At 44.2% G+C, this 17884-nt stretch overlaps 1 protein-coding gene across 1 annotated transcript in view; it reads right to left on the reverse strand.

The window, feature by feature from the left end:
* LOC137095146 (periplakin-like) overlaps window positions 1-13813 on the reverse strand; it is an 85362-nt gene extending 71549 nt beyond the window's left edge. Inside the window, exon 1 of the mRNA XM_067461452.1 lies at window positions 13437-13813. Within this exon, the coding sequence (XP_067317553.1) occupies window positions 13437-13498 (62 nt within the window). The 5' untranslated portion in view covers window positions 13499-13813. The remainder of the gene's footprint in view (window positions 1-13436) is intronic.
* Between the last annotated feature and the right edge of the window lie 4071 nt (window positions 13814-17884).

The following is a 17884-nucleotide window of genomic DNA, read 5'->3' on the forward strand; positions in this document are numbered from 1 at the left end:
GTGGCAATAGCGGCAGCACAAAAAACATCCTTTGCTGCCAACATTGCATCTGCGAAAAATCGTCCAGCCGAGCTCTTTTGAGTTGTCAGGGGTCTGTTAAACCCGCCAAAAAGCGAGATCCCTGACAGCTCTGGAGCTCGCTGTGAAGCGTTTGCTCGATTCTTCGCGGATAAAATTGTGCGGATTCGGTCGGATTTCGACGCCACTTTACCTGCAGTCTCTGAGAATGTGACGAGAGCATCTGCTTGTCAGGTTTTGTTGGATTCATTTCAATTGGTTCAGCTTGAGGATGTGGACAGGATCCTTGGAGAGGTGCGACCCACCACATGCATCCTAGACCCCTGTCCATCCTGGCTCATAAAGGAAGCCAGAGGGGGTTTGGCGGAGTGGGTGAAGGTGGTGGTTAACGCCTCCTTACAGGAGGGCATAATTCCAGCGAGCTTAAAGCAAGCTATTATCAAACCGCTGTTGAAGAAACCATCACTGGACCCCACTCAATTAGACAACTATCGGCCAGTTTCCAATCTCCCCTATTTGGGCAAAGTCCTGGAACGTGTGGTGGCAACTCAACTCCAGGGATTCCTGGTAGACACTGATTATCTTGATCCAGCACAGTCTGGCTTTAGGCCGGGACATGGGACGGAAACAGCCTTGGTCGCCTTGGTAGATGATCTGCGCAGGGAACTGGACAGGGGGAGTGTGTCCCTGTTAGTTCTGCTGGACCTCTCAGCGGCCTTCGATACCGTCGATCACGGTATCCTTCTGGGACGCCTCATGGACATGGGTCTTGGGGGTACTGCCTTGCAGTGGCTCCAGTCATTTCTTGAGGGACGGTCCCAGAAGGTGTTACTGGGTGACACCTGTTCGGCCCCACAACCGTTGTCGTGTGGAGTCCCACAGGGTTCGATTCTGTCCCCAATGTTGTTTAACATCTACATGAAGCCGCTGGGAGAGATCATTCGGAGTTTCGGACTGAGATGTTATCTCTACGCAGATGATGTCCAGATCTGTCACTCCTTCTCACCTGTCACCAAGGAGGCTGTCCAGACCTTGAACCGGTGTCTAGCTGCTGTGTCGGACTGGATGAGAGCTAACAAATTGAAATTGAATCCAGACAAGACAGAGGTCCTACTGGTCAGTCAGAAGGCCGAACAGGGTATAGGGTTACAGCCTGTGTTGGATGGGGTTACACTCCCCCTGAAGACGCAGGTTCGCAGCTTGGGAGTGATCCTGGACTCACCGCTGAGCCTGGAACCCCAGGTCTCAGCGGTGGCCGGGAGAGCTTTTGCGCAATTAAAACTTGTGCACCAGTTGCGCCCGTACCTTGGGAAGTCTGATCTGGCCACAGTGGTCCACGCTCTTGTCACATCCCGAATAGACTACTGCAACGCGCTCTACGTGGGGTTGCCCTTGAAGACGGTTCCGAAACTTCAACTAGTCCAGCGAGCGGCAGCCAGATTGCTCACCGGAGCGACATACAGGGAGCACACCACCCCCCTGTTGTGCCAGCTCCACTGGCTGCCGGTGCAGTTCCGAGCACAATTCAAGGTGCTGGTTTTGACCTATAAAACCCTGTACGGTTCCGGTCCAGTGTATCTGTCCGAACGTATCTCCCTTTACGTCCCACCCCGGAGTTTGAGATCAGCTGGGGAGGCACTGCTCTCGACCCCACCACTGTCACAAGTGAGGCTGGTGGGGACGAGGAGCAGGGCTTTCTCAGTGGTGGCCCCTCACCTGTGGAACTCACTCCCGGGGGAAATCAGGACATCATCATCCCTCCTCTCCTTCAGGAGGAGGGTGAAGACGTGGCTTTGGGACCAGGCCTTCGGGCAATCTGGCAATTAAATCAGATGAATACGACCAGCAGGATGGAAGAAGTGGAATTGAGAGTGAGATCTATGAGTTAGTGAACGCTGACCATGTGGGGGGATGAATTGGGTTTGTATGGGGTTTTTATTGATTTTATTGATTTTATTGGTATTATGTATGAATTGTTAACTATGAATTTGTAATAACTTTGTATTGATTGTTTTGTGACGCGGGCATCAAATGGTGCCTCGCTTTTGTAAGCCGCCCTGAGTCCCCCCCGGGGTGAGAAGGGCGGAGTATAAGAACCTGTAATAAATAAATAAATAAATAAATAAATACAATGCAGATTCACTCATGGCCATCTCAAAAACTTCTCTTGGACTTCTTTTGACTGAGGAAATAACAAGAACAGTTTAATCAACTAAGGGAATAAAACATTACAAGTGATCCAAGACTATTTTGTCTGAACCAATATAGGACATGCCAACACCCTAAAGGTAATGATACCTAAAGGTATCATCCATGCCATGTCATCTCATCTGCCCAGAAGATAACTGATGCATCTTGTTTGCTAAAGCAAACAAGGCTGGATTAAACCATGAATTGTTAGACAGTGTGGATTCGAATCCCTGGTCGGTCATGGAAACCCATTGGGTGACCTTAGGTGAATTGCACACTCTCAACCCCATGATAGGTTTGCCTTAAGGCAGTGTTTCTCAACCTTCCTAATGCCGCGACCCCTTAATACATTTCCTCATGTTGTGGTGACCCCCAACCATAAAATTATTTTGTTGCTACATCTTAACTGGAATTTTGCTATTGTTCTGAATAGTAATGTAAATATCTGATATGCAGGATGTATTTTTATTCACTGGATCAAATTTGGCACAAATACTCGGTGCGCCCAAAGTTGAATAATGGTGGGGTTGGGAGAGGGGAATATTTTGTCATTTGGGAGTTGTAGTTGATGGGATTTATAGTTCACCTACATTCAAAGAGCATTCTCCAGCAATGATGGAATTGAACCAAACTTGGAACACAGAACTCCCATGGCCAACAGAAAATAATGAAGGGATTTGGTGGGCATTGACCTTGAGTTTTGAAGTTGTCGTTCACCTACATCCAGATAGCGTTTTGGACTCAAATAATGATGGATCTGGATCAAACTTGGCTGGAATACTCAATATGCCCAAATGTGAACACTGGTGGAGTTTGGGGGAAACAGGCCTTGATATTTGGAAGTTGAAGTTGCTGGGATTTATAGTTCACCTATAGTCAAAGAGCATTCTGAACTCCAACAACGATGGAATTGAACCAAACTTGGCACACAGAACTCCTATGGCCAACAGAAAATAATGGAAGGGATTGGTGGACATTGACCTTGAGTTTTGGAGTTGTAGTTCACCTACATAGAGAGAGAACCGTGGACTCAAATAATGATGGATCTGGACCAAACTTGGCACAAATACTCAATATGTCTAAATGTGAACACTTCTGGGGTTTGGGGAAAATCAACCTTGACATTTGGAAGTTGTAGTTGTTGGGATTTCTAGTTCACCTACAATCAAAGAGCATTCTGAACCACACCAACGATAGAATTGGGACAAACTTCCCACACAGAATCCCCATGACAAACAGAAAATACTGTGTTTTCTGCATTACGGTCACAAAACCTCAAAGATGACTTGAAGGCACACAAACAATCAGACGCACATGACAGAGGGCAACTCCGGTTGAGTTTGGATCCCTGTTGAGTTTGGATCCCATTGAGATTGATTTGGATGTCCTCCCATTTTGCTCCTACATATCCTAATGTGATGCCCTCCTGCTTCCTTTGCTCTGTGTTCAAAGCTTTAGGAAGAACATCCGTCCCTTTTTTTTTGTCTGGAATCAATTTGGAAGTGCTGATTGCATGTAGGGACTTGGACCTTTGCCAATTCCATCCTGCTTGCTATAATGAGTCATTCAGCAAAATGGATGGCAATTTGCCCGCAGAAGGTGAAGCATCTTTTCCATCCCCAGCAGTATTTTGGATGTGTGTGCGTGCACACATACACAATTACACAATGTTCTTTTCCAGAGCCGCGGCATATTTAATAATGCAAAAAACAGGGGAGCAAATGTGCTGCAGAACAGATAACAAGAGCTTTCCTTTCACCTGAAATGAAAGGTCCCCTTTAAGAGAAACCCAGAATATTTCCTCTCTATCACAACTTTGCTTCCATGTCAGAAAACGTGTCACCTGCTTCATTTCAGGTCTAGAAGGAACAGGGCAACCTTAACAACCTGTCTGGAGCCAGTCAGGGCAATACGTTCCCAACCGTTATTTCTGTTTAGCTGGACTGGATTCCTTTGGGGTGAATTCCAGCTCTGCAATTAGATATGTTTTCTCACTTGCCAGAGGAAACCTAAAAGAAAGATAGGGCTGGAAGAGATAACAGACTGTGCAAACAAAATATACTGGGAAAGCCCAAGAGAGGTAGTTGGGCTGCAACTCCCATAATCCCCTAACCATCATAATTATGGGCTATGTAGTCCAGCTGTAGTCCAAACAAGGATCCCAGTTTCAGTCTGAGCTGCTAGGTCTCACTAAGGTCCCATCTGCAGTACCTTATAATCTGGTTTAAACTGCATTATAATAATCAGTGTAGACTCATATAAGTCAGACTGAATTGCATTGAAATTGAGTATATAAGGATGGATCTATATTGCCATATAATCCAGATTATCAAAGCCGATAATACAGATTATCTGCTTTGAATCGGATTATAAGAAGCTGGATCTACACTGCCATAATCCAGTTTCTGATCACAGATTATCTGCTTTGAACTGGATTTTATAGCAATGTAAACTCATATAATTCAGTTCAACGCAAATAATCTGGATTTTATATGGCAATGTAGAAGGGGGTTGGGTCTACATTGCCATATAATTCATTTCAATGCATTATGGAAGGCTTTTATGACTGGAAAACTTGCTGTGAGTTTTCTGGGCTATATGGCCATGTTCCAGAAGGATTCTCTCCTGACGTTTCACCCACATCTATGGCAGGCATCCTCAGTGGTTATCCTCTGAGGATGCCTTTCATAGATGGGGGTGAAACGTCAGGAGAGAATGCTTCTAGAATATGGCCAGACAGCCCAGAAAACTCACAGCAACCCACTTCAATGCAGTTAGTCTGCAATTGGAAACTAGAATATATGGCAGTGTAGATGGTGCCTAAGAGATGCACCATTCTTCATTTTTTTCTTATATTCACTGCAAATGTTTATTTCCCATTCCTGATCAGTTTTAGACCCAGCATTGTTTTGTTAAATGCTGGGTCTTTGGTAAGTATTGCTCAAAAACTTTGCTTTGATTGAGGGTTTTCAGGCCATTTCTGACCTATGGCATTCCTATGGGGTTTTCTTAGTGAGATTTGTCAGCGCCTTCCTCTGAGGTTGAGAGAGTGTGACTTTCCAAAAGGTTCACCCAATGGGTTTCTATGGCTGTGCAGGGATTCAAACCCTGGTCCCTAGAGCCACTGTTCAATGCTCAAACCACTGCACCATTAGCACCATCCAACACTATCAAATTACTTTTACATGATAATAAATTACTGAGAGCTCTCTGGAAAGGATGGCTTTACGTGAAACCAATTATTCAGTCTGTAGGCATTTAAGATATGCATCTCCCCAATCAAGCTTGCTGGCAGGTTGCAGCAAATTCACACACCTCCTTTAATAGCCAAATATGAAGTCAAACAATCAACAAGTCAATCTTTTTGCTGCATCGAAGTATTGTCTGTTTGGGAGGACGCTGCTTTTGTTGACTTGTTCGCAAATATATTTGTGGAAGAAGAGAAAAGGTGCAATATTTGTCAATGCATTCTATATCCTTAGAAGTAAGGTAAAGAAAATTATACATTTGGTGCAAGGATTGAGCCAAATGCACCAACATTCCAATACAATATCCAAATAAAAAAATAAAGTGATCATTTCAGGATAAATCAGCTGAACTTTTCCCAACTTTGTTCTGATAGTCTCCAAATCTGCCCAAGGAATACACAAAACACTATATGGCCAGTGCGAATATAGGTAGGACACCTGTTTTTAAAAATTTCAAAATACTCCAAAAACCCAAAGCATCCATATGGATTTGGTTCAAAGCCCACACGCTTTGTCTCATGCGCAAAATCATTTACAAAATAAAATGAGTTAAATGCTTCGATTTAGGTCCTGTCTCTAAGCTATGATATTACATGCAAAATCCAAAACACTTCTGCTCCCAAGTGTTTGTTGTTGCTGTTATGTTTATACTCTGCTTTTGAAAGAAAGCATTTTATTAGTATTATTATCATTCTTTATTATGTATGTATAGGCAGTTAAACATTATATTATACTAGCTTGAGTACCCAGCATATTGTCACTTTTATTATGTGTATAATATATTATTATTCTATATTTTCTCAGTCTGTTGAACCCAGTGTTGAGTCATGAGGAGAGGCAGGCAACAAATACAAAATTGTTGTTGTTGCTGCTGTTGTTATTATTATTAATTTCAGCACTCTTTGGCAGAGAAGGCTTCGAAAACTGCATGTCCTAGGATTCTATAGCACTGAGCCAAGGCAGTTAAAGTGCTGTCAATCTGCATTAACTCTACAGTGCAGATGCACCTCAAAATTCAAGCCAACTCCTTTCTTTAGAGCCACAGAAAATGCCCATATGGCCCATTGGCAACAGATACATCTCAACCCTCTGGCTGCCTGGGTTTCCACAACAAACCCTTTGGAATGAGGGAGAACATAAAAGGATTCCCTAGACAATGAAAGCTGGGAGAGGATGATGAATCTTTATATTTTCCAAATAAATAAATAAGAATTGGCACACTGAGATCCACATGCTGATGCAAACAGTTTCCATGCTGCTGTCCAAAGCAATGGGGGCAAAGTGGCTTCTCTGGAGGTTTTATTCGAGCCAATGAAGAAACCCTTCTCTTTAGCTATTATGGAAATTAGGAGTGGAAAGAGGAAGATTGTGCAAACAGGGCTCAAGTTCATCTATAAAGCAACTCTTCTTAACTCTCCTTGGATGGTATATCCTGAAAGAACATATTTCCCCACCAGGCCAGACAAGAAGGAGGTCAACTGGTCAGAGGGAAAGAAAAATGGACCAATCTCCTGCTTCTTGATAAAGGAATTCCTAGAAATGGGTTTGGCATGCAAGCTGTTAAAATGCCATTTTTTTGCACAACTGCTAAAGAGGCAGACACTCATCCACCTCTTAGTCAGAACAATACAAAAAGTCCAATATCCAGGTGGACAAAACTTTACCTGCTATGTATCTGGCTACTCTTTGAGTGTTAAGCGAGACAGGAGCCTTCCACAGCTCACCTGTGTAAATTCTGGCTGTCCAAGGCATTTTGTACATGCTCAGAGGCACACTCTTTTACAGCTTCCAGAGTTTCAGAGCCTCGGTAGGCTCTACTAGGTGGCAGTATGAGAGCACATATTTTGTGGTGGTTCCAGGTTTGGGTTTCAACACTGCTGCTCAAAAAGAATGAATTTCAAGACCCATGATAAGCAAAATTCACTGACAATACAAATAGTCATTGTAATCCTTCACCACTACCCAACGGAAGCAGCAAGCCAAAAAGTAACTTTTTTCACTTTCCCATTCATCCGAAACTAAGAATAACCATGGTATCATGGTTTGGAAATCAGATCAAGGTTCGAATTCCCATTCAGCCATGGAAACCCAGTGGAGACTGAGAGAGTCACACTGAACTGCATTATATGATCAGTATAGATCCAAATGATGTAGTGTATAGGTCTGCACTGAACATATAATGCCATTCAAATTGCATTCTCTGACAGTGTAGATCCAGCCTTGCATCTTTTATACACATCATAAAAGTGAAAATATGTATGTGTGTGTGTGGCTGGTATGTCCACTTATACAGATCGGCCTCTGCCTCCACAAACAGCTATAGCTCCCACTACTCAGGAGACACCAAAGTCCCTCCCTCCAATGACATCACAGGTTATAGTGAGTGCCATGAACATATCCAAGAGCCCTGCCAATGTCCTCCACAAACACAATACTTCCCACCACCCAAGTGAAGACTTTCATTCGAGGACAATTCCATTTATGTTTTTCCTCCACCACAGGCATCCCAGTGTTCCTTACTCTCTCCATTGGTGTGGACTTTGCATGACCCTGCCCACTGCCTCTCCCTTAACCCTTTCCTGCCCCCCCCCCATGGCACTGATCAGCAACTGAACATACTAGAGAGGTTTGGGGAGAATTGACCATGATTTAGAGGAGTTGCAGGTACTGGGATGTATAATTCACCTGCAATCGAAGAGCACCCTCAACTCCATCAACAATGGACCTGGAACTAAATTGGCACACAAAACCACCATGACCAACAAAAAAATACTCAAGGTCTTTGGAGGGATTCATAGGAGTTGTAGTTCGCCTATATCCAGAGGGTACTGTGAATCCAAACAATGATCGATCTGGACCAAACTTGCCATGCATACCCAATATGCCCAAATTTAAATATTGGGGTTTTTTGAGGGGAACTGGCCTGGACATTTTGGAGTTGTGGGTATTGGGATACTAGAGAGCAACTGAACATACTAGAGAGGTTTGGGGAGAATTCATCATGATTTAGAGGAGTTGCAGGTACTGGGGTGTATAATTCACCTGCAATCAAAGAGCACTCTGAACTCCACCAAAGGTGGAATTGGACCAAACTTGACACACAGAACTCCCATGACCAGCAAAAAATACTGGAGGCATTGGGGAAAATTCTGGAGGTCTTTGGGGAGTTGTAGTTCACCTACATCCAGATACTTGTTGTCCCAGCTCCACTGGCTGCCGATTTGCTACCGGACCCAATTCAAGGTGCTGGTCTTGGCCTACAAAGCCCTAAACGGTTCCAGCCCAAAATACCTTTCTGACCGCATCTTGGCCTACGAGCCCACGAGGACCTTGAGATCGTCTGGGGAGGCCCTTCTCTCGATCCCGCCTGCATCACAGGCACGGCTGGCGGGGACGAGGGAGAGGGCCTTCTCGGTGGTGGCCCCCCGGCTGTGGAACACTCTCCCGGCACACATCAGACAGGCGCCCTCCCTCATGTCCTTTCGAAAAAGCCTTAAGACCTGGCTGTTCGAGAGGGCATTTAATTAAGTGCTAAGCAACAACATTACGGTAATGAGAACTGGAATGGTATAAGGAAGATGAGACTGGCTATGATTCTACTAAGAGACAAAGCGAATTTTTATGTAGTTTGTATTTGTCGTATAGTTATATGTTGTTGATACTGGCCTTTGTAACTGTCTTTTTATGTGTACTGTACACCGCCATGAGTCGCCCGTAAGGGCTGAGAATGGCGGTTAATAAGTGCATCAAATAAATAAATAAATAATACCACTGTGAACCCAAACACCGATAGATCTGGACCAAACTTCACACGCATACCCCATATGCCCAAATTTGATTACTGGAGGGGTTTGGGGGGAGCTGTCTTTCTTTCTGGGAGTGGTAGTACACCGACAACTAGTGAAATCTCTCAGTTCTTGTGGTTTTTTTCGGGCTATATGGCCATGTTCTAGAGGCATTTCTCCTGACGTTTCGCCTGCATCTATGGCAAGCATCCTCAGAGGGTGAGGATGCTTGCCATAGATGCAGGTGAAACGTCAGGAGAAATGCCTCTAGAACATGGCCATATAGCCCGAAAAAACCCACAAGAACTGAGTGATCCCGGCCATGAAAGCCTTCGACAACTAGTGAAATGGTGACCTCCACCAATGTTGGACCTGAACCAAACTTGGCACACAGAACCCCCATGAATAATAAAATATACTGGAGGTGTTTGAAGGGACTGACTCACCATAGTGGGAGTTGTAGTTTACCCTACAGCCAGAGAGCACACTGATGATGTATCTAGAGCAAACTTCCACAACATAACAAACTTGAAGTGCTGGAGTTTCAGGGTGTTAATCTGTCATCAGTTGTAGTTTACCCAAACCTTATGCACTTCATATAATTAAAAATGGACTTTTTCAAATAACCCAGGCAATGCTGGGAACCCAAGTTAGTTACACAATATAAAGTAGAGTTTGCAAAAATCACTTGTTTGGCCAGTTGCAGGATTCTGGGAGTTACAGACCAAAAAAGTAGACACCTTCTGATTTTGAATATATGAAACCTAGAGAAGGTAAAGGTAAAAGTTTTCCTCTGACATTAAGTCCAATCGTGTCCGACTGCAAGGGTTGGTGCTCATCTCCATTTCTAAGCCAAAGAGCCGGCGTTGTCCGCAGACACCTCCAAGGTGATGTGGCCGGCATGAATGCATGACGTGCCATTATCTTCCCGCTGGAACGGCACCTATTGATCTACTCACATTTGCATGTGTTTGAACTGCTGTGTTGGCAGAAGCTGAGTCTAACAGTGGGAGTTCAAAACTAGAGAATGCACTGTCAATTAAAAGTCGAGACTGCTAGGCTCAAGCTGCCATGATAGTGTGCATTTATCCAGTGTTTGTCTGTTGCCTTTCGCCTACCCAAGATGATGTGCAAGAGATACGAATTTCAATGTACAAATGAAAACATTCAGAAACAAGGAAAACGTATTTCTTTTTCATCTAAAATAGTGTGAAACCACCGGAGGTTGAAAGAGGCAAAGCGAGTGCCCCACGCCCCTCTGTGTCTCCAACTCCCTGTTTACCAAATCGACGTGGGGAGTTTCTGTTTTAATTAAGACGCATCAAGACATGTTCCTTGGCTGGGGCCCTTTGGAAGAAGCAGTAGATCAGATGTGCCTTGCCAATATTTCAAGAGGGAGAGAAAGGAGGAGGAGGAAAAAGAGAGAGAGAGAGAGGAGGGAGACGGAGTCGCACCTTAGAGAGAGATTACATTCTGGAATGTGCCAAGGACAACCTCAAACAAACTACAACATATTGCAGAGGAAAATTAAAAGGGTGTTATCTCTCCTGGGACTCATTTCTATGTGATCGGGATTCGCAAAACAAGAGCTAACTCCATAACCTGCTGCATCTACACTTTAGGATTGATGCAACTTGACACTACTTGAATTGCAATGGCTCCATGCTATAGAATCCTGAGATATACAGTTTTATAAGGTCTCTACAAGCCTGGGATTTATAGTTCTATAAAGTCTTTCTCTGCCACATATTGTTGACGTCTCATCAAATAACAGCTCCCATAGCATTGAACAGTGGCAGTGAAAGTGGTGTTGATCTGCATCAACTCTCCAGTGCAGATGTGGCCATGGGTCAACTCTGGAAAACGGCAAACAGAAGAAACTCCTGTTTCTGGGTGGCTTTTCCATTCTCCAGAAGTAAATTATGAGGCATACAGAAAATGATTTCCACACACCTGTTGGTAAAGTTTTAGGCTGGATCTATACCAACATATAATGCAGTTTGGAACTGCATTATATGGACAGTGTAGACCCATATAAGGCAGTTTACCTGCACTGAACTGCATTATATGGGTCTACACAGAGCATAAAATGAAGTCTACACTGATCATATAATGCATTGAACTACACTATATGAGTCTACACTGACCATATAATGTACTGAGACTACATTGACCATATAATGTATTCTGTTTATACTAACAATATAATATACTCAATCTGTATAATGTTCTGAGTCTATACTGACCATATAAGGTACACAATCTACACTGACCATATAATGTACTCAGTCTATACTAACTATATAATTTACTCAATCTATACTGACCATATAATATACTCAATCTATACTGACCATATAATGCACTCAGTTTATACTGATCATATAATGCACTCAGTCTATTTAATGTTCTGAGTCTATACTGACCATATAATGTCCTCTAGGTCAAGGCTGTCCCCTGCCATTAAGTCCAGTCATGTCTGACTCTGGGGTGTGGTGCTCATCTCCATTTCTAAGCCGAAGAGCCAGCGTTGTCCGTAGACACCTCCAAGGTCATGTGGCCGGCATGACTGCATGGAGCGCCGTTACCTTCCCGTCGGAATGGTACCTATTGATCTATTCACATTTGCATGTTTTCAAACTGCTAGGTTGGCAGAAGCTAGGGCTGACAGCAGAAGCTCACGCCGCTCCCCGGAATCAAACCTGTGACCTTTCAATCAACAAGCTTAGCAGCTCAGTGCTTTAACCCACTGTGCCACTGGAGGCTTCATAATGTACTTACTAACCATATAATGCACTAAGTCTGTACTGATCATATAAGGTACTCGGTCCCTACTGACCATACAATGTACTCAGTCTACACTGACCATATAATGTACTCAGTCTATACTGACCATATAATGTACTCAATCTATACTGACCATATAATGTATTCAATCTATACTGACCATATAGTGCACTCAGTCTACACTGACCATATAAAGTACTCAGTCTATACTGACCATATAATGTACTCAATCTATACTGACCATATAATGTATTCAATCTATACTGACCATATAATGCACTCAGTCTATACTGACCATATAATGTACTCAGTCTACACTGACCATATAAAGTACTCAGTCTATACTGACCATATAATGTACTCAATCTATACTGACCATATAATGTATTCAATCTATACTGACCATATAGTGCACTCAGTCTATACTGACCATATAATTTATTCAGTCTATACTGACCATATAATTTACTCATCCTATAATGACCATATAATGTACTTAGTCTATACTGACCATATAATGTACTCATTCTATACTGACCATAAAATGTACTGAGTCTATACTGACTACCATTTCTCAATCTTAGTCTGACTGATCTCACAGGGCTGTGGTGAGAATTAAGTAGCACCCATTGTGTACATTATATGTGTGTGAAAGAGAGTCCTATATGATACCATTTTCTCATTGGAATACATTTAACAAGCATACAAAACAGTCACAACAAGAACAACTTTGTTTCAATAACAGGGTTCAATCGTGGGCCATAAAAACTAAGACAGAGTCAGCTTTCCTTATGCGGGATTCCCAAATCCAAAATGCTCCATCTGGGAGGCCGAGAGAGTGGCCCCTTGGCTTTCTGGTGGTTTGATGTACACAAACATGGTTTCATGCACAACATAGTTACAAAAATTGTCTAAAATTATTTCAAGGTGAGGTGTACACAGTATATATGAAACACAAATGAATTTGGGTTTCAGACTTGGGTCTCATCTCCAAGATACCTCACTATATATATATATATATATATATATATACACACATATATATATATATATATATGTATATATATATATTCCCCTAACAATAACAAGGGTATGATGGTGACTGTAGTCTGTCTAGATCAGGCATGGTCAAACTTTGGCCCTCCAGGTGTTTTGGACTTCAGCTCCCACAATTCCTAACAGCCTATTGGCTGTTAGGAATTGTGGGAGTTGAAGTCCAAAACACCTGGAAGGCCAAAGTTTGACCATGCCTGATCTAGACAGATAGACATATACAGATATAATTTTCCTTGCCCTGAGCTGCTGGACACCTGTGCCAAGTTTTAGAGCTACCTGGGAAAGCCAAAGCTTCAAAACTCTTAGCTATCATTTGAACAGAATCTGAGGCTATTCCAAGGAGAAGACTCACCTCTTCTTCTGGACGGTGGGGCTATATTTCCCTTTATTTCTTTTCTTGAACAGCGAATGCATTCCGATTCTCTCTGAAGGTGGGCTGAAGGTGGAAGTACCTGGCTGCAAGGGGAGTCAAGGGAAGCAGGTGCCAACTCCTCTCTTCCTTGGCAAAAGGATGGTGCCTCTCTCCTTCTCTTGCTTTCTGTCTGTCTTCCTTCCTTTTTTATTTTTTCCCTTCTTTGCTGCTTGCTTGCCAGTCCAGGTGGTCACAGAGTGTCTTTGGCAGGAGAGGAGTTGGAGTAGGAAAGCAGGCAGGCAGCAACCCTGCTGGCACAAGGAGGTGTGAGCCTCCTCAAGGGCCTGGCTGGCCTGCCTGCAGCCCCCGCCCCACAGGGAGGGAGGGAAGAAAGGAGGGACCTGCCATCGTTTCTTCCTCCTTTGCCATTCATTTACTAGGAGAAGCAGAGGTGGCTGGCACTTGCAGCAGGCTGGGAAAGAAGGAGTCGCCAATGGCGGCCACTAGGGGGCGCTGGAACTGCCAGCTTTTTCAGGTGCAGTCTTCCAGGGAATGAAATGATGATGATGATGATGATGATGATGATCATAGAATCATAGAATCATAGAATCAAAGAGTTGGAAGAGACCTCATGGGCCATCCAGTCCAACCCCCTGCCAAGAAGCAGGAATATTGCATTCAAATCACCCCTGACAAATGGCCATCCAGCCTCTGCTTAAAATGATGATGATGATGATGATGATAACAACTACAACTACAACAACACCATCACCACACTGGGTGCAGTGCCTAAAGACCTTGGCCTGCACTTAAGCACAATTGGCACTGGCAAAATTACTATCTGCCAGCTGCAACAGGCCACCCTACTGGAATCTGCACACATTATTCGCCGATACATCACACAGTCCTAGACACTTGGGAAGTGTCTGACATGTGATCCAATACAACAGCCAGCAGAGTGACCTTGTCTGCTGTGGACGCATCTTGTTGTGTTTCAAATAATAATAATAATAATAATCTTGCAACAAAGAAATGGCGGGATCACAAGCCTCAAAAAGTTATAGAAAATGAACACGTCAAACTATTCTGGGACTACCAAATTCAGACTGACAGAGTTTTGGAGCACAATACTCCCGATCTCAATATCATGTTAAAAAGCAAAGTATGGATTGTTGAAGATGCAATCCCAGGTGATAGCAGGATTGAAAAGAAACAACTGGAAAAACTCACACGATGTGAGGATTTAAAGATTGAACTGCAAAGACTATGTCACAAGCCAGTCAAGGTAGTTCCAGTGGTGATTGGCACACTGGGTGCCGTGCCTAAAGACCTTGGCCTGCACTTAAACACAATTGGCGCTGACAAAATTACCATCTGCCAGCTGCAAAAGGCCACCCTTCTGGTGAAGTCGAGCACTCCCCCCCCCCCCCCCAAATAAGGCATAGTGACTTATAGTTCTGCCAAGGGCAAGGGAACCAGACTGCACAGTAGGGGTTAAGTCTTGGTCACATTGCCAAGGCACTAACAACAACAAGGACCCATGAGGCTTTTGGAGAATGGCTGGATCTTGGGACTTCTGCCCTTCATGAGAGTTGTAGTTTCCCAAGGACCAGCTTTGATCCCAGTGTGGCAGAATTCCACCCAATGGCTCAGTGGAAAATCAACAGACTTTCCTTTTGGGCTTTAAGAGCTCTGCCTAATGTGTTGGACTCACAAGGACATCTTTCCCGCTCATGAACTTCCCTCAAAATGAACTATGGACTCATATTGCTTGAAAATAATTTCTTTATTAAATTTCTTTGGCAGGTGGATGGGGAAGGAGATATTTGATATGAATTTTTGTGGATTTCTGTATTCCCCCATATATTTTCCTTATTCTTGCCCTGACAACCAAACCTATCACTCCTTCCCCCTCCCTTTGGGTAAATCAATCCAGGAAGTGGCCAGCTGTTGAAAGGGCAACCAGAGATTACTGTACTATATGTTGCATATCGATTTAAAACTGAAATCAATATGCAAGAGGGGGAATATGTAATAAGAAATTCAATGTGCAAATTTGTTAAATGTGAATTTAATAATTATGTGTGGGAATGAATGGAAGAATGGAAGGATGTATGAATGGAGCTAATAATTTTGGAGATGCCAGTAAAATATTAAGACCTGTAATGACTAACTACTTGCTGCTTTGTGATTAAAACCTGCTGATGAGATCTGAAGAGTAAACTCTGCTGATGAGATCTGAAGAGTAAACTCTGATAAGAACTGGGACAGTGATTACAGAAATGTTTGCAACATTACTAATGTTAAGAAGGAAGTAACACAAGCCTTGTGTTTGTCAACACCAATCAAGAAATCAACAACTGGCCAGGATGGATGCAGGATGGAAGAAGTCTACCATTAATTTACAACTTTGGGACTACATCAACAGTTTTCCTATAAAAATGGCTCTGATCTTTGTACTGGTATGCCTTGCATGTGAGCTATTACTGCATTGCATCCGATCCAGCTGAATCGCTCATTAAACCCCGATGCATCTTCTTTGCTTTGGCAAGAGTCTCATTTCAATTTTTAATATTAATAAAATTGCTGGAATCAGGCTTCTCTGAAGGCTTGCCTAGGTAACGTTCCCTCTTTGGTGGGAACTAAGGGTCCTCTCCCCTTGGAGTTGACCCTCCCAAAGTTCCTATCAATTTCACTGGGATCTGCATGCATTATTCGCCAAATACATCACTCAGTCCTAGACACTTGGGAAGTGTCTGACCTGTGATCCAATACAACAACCAGCAGAGTGATCTTGTTTGCTGTGTACTAATTTTGTGTTTCAAATTATTATTATTATTATTATTATTATTATTATTATTATTATTATGTGGGTGGTGGGCAGTATAGTGTTTGTGGAGGACATTAGCAGGGCTCTTGTACATGTTTATGGTACTCATTATAACCTGCAATGTCATTGAAGGAAGGGCCTTGGTGTCTCCTGAGTAGTGGGAGCTATAGCTGTTTGTGGAGGCAGGCACTTGTCTGTGGAAGTGGACACCCCAGCCACACACATGCATACATATTTTCACTTTTATTATGTGTAAGATATATAGATATAGGTGTCAGGATCCAGTTTCCGGAGCCTAGACTTTGGCGCCGAAAACTAGACTCCTGACGCTTCAGGAGTCTTCTTCCTCCTCCAGAGGGGATTCGCTCACCCCTTCCATCATGGCACCTCACCGCTGCTGCAGGATGGTGCGGGGAGAAAATGTTTCCCATTTTCATTGCAGGAGGAAGAAGAGGAGAAGGACGTCATGTCAGGATCCAGTTTCTGGAGCCTAGACTTTGGCGCCGAAAACTAGACTCCTGACGTTTCACCCTGATAAGGACCCTGCAGCTGGTGGCCTTGAAGGAAGGCAGTTGCTTGGTGGCGGGAAGCTTTTGCGTGGGGTTTTGGGTCTGGTGGGAATCTACCCTTCGAACAAGTGGGAGTATATATAAGGGGTTGCCTACTGCGTCCAGGCAATCCCGGCTTTTTCCTGTGTCTAAGCGTCCAATAGTAAAGGTCTTTGTTTGATTACGATGGAAGTCTCATGTCATCATTGAATCAGCTGCCGTGAGCTGACACTAAGCCGGGATTCTCCCCACACCATCCTGCAGCAGCGGTGAGGTGCCATGATGGAAGAGGGGAGCGAATCCCCCCTGGAGGAGGAAGAAGACACCGTCCTCGGGGCGATGGGAGGAAAGCCAACCTCGCTCCTCGGCGAGGCCGAGGCGGAGCTCGAAAGAGTGACGGCGCTTGCCTCCTCAACAGCGTACACTAACCCCAACGGGGTCACCCAAAGGCGACCCAGGGAGGTCGCAGGAGGAGGCAGTAGGGACATGGATTTCCCCTCGCCCCAGAGGTACGGCTGCTTGGAGGAGAGGGTGGCAGCCATGGAAACCACATTAGCCATAATGTCGAGGCTAATGGACCACCTGGCCCCCCTGCTGGAGGAACACCAGCCTCGCACAGAATCTCCGTGGGACGCAAGTGCGGGGAGCAGCCAAATCCTAGGAGTGAGGCGCAGGATCTAAGTGGCCCCAAGCGACGGAGGAGAAGGAATACCCCGAGGAGCGGCGACAACCCCGCAGCCCCTTACCTTGACGGCCCCGGGCGGGGTAGGGCATGGCGCGGGGCAAGCTGACACGCGTGTCATAGGTTCGCCATCACGGCCCTAGGTGCTCCAGAGAAATTCCATCGTCAATGTCCAGCAGATATTGACCATAGAGTCATGCTGAAGAACCTAGAAATCCCTAAAAAGGTGTTGTGTCAAGACACACACATTCTCTCTCCCCCCCCCTTTTTTATGGGGTTCTGTGACTCTATTCCCAATGAATTAGAGTTGGCCATGTCTATAGATGGACTCTGAGCCAAAGGATTGGGACGTCCTTCATGGTCATAGCTTCATGGTATGACACCAAAT

This window comes from Anolis sagrei, chromosome Y (assembly GCF_037176765.1).
Source record: "Anolis sagrei isolate rAnoSag1 chromosome Y, rAnoSag1.mat, whole genome shotgun sequence".
Lineage (NCBI taxonomy): Eukaryota > Metazoa > Chordata > Lepidosauria > Squamata > Dactyloidae > Anolis > Anolis sagrei.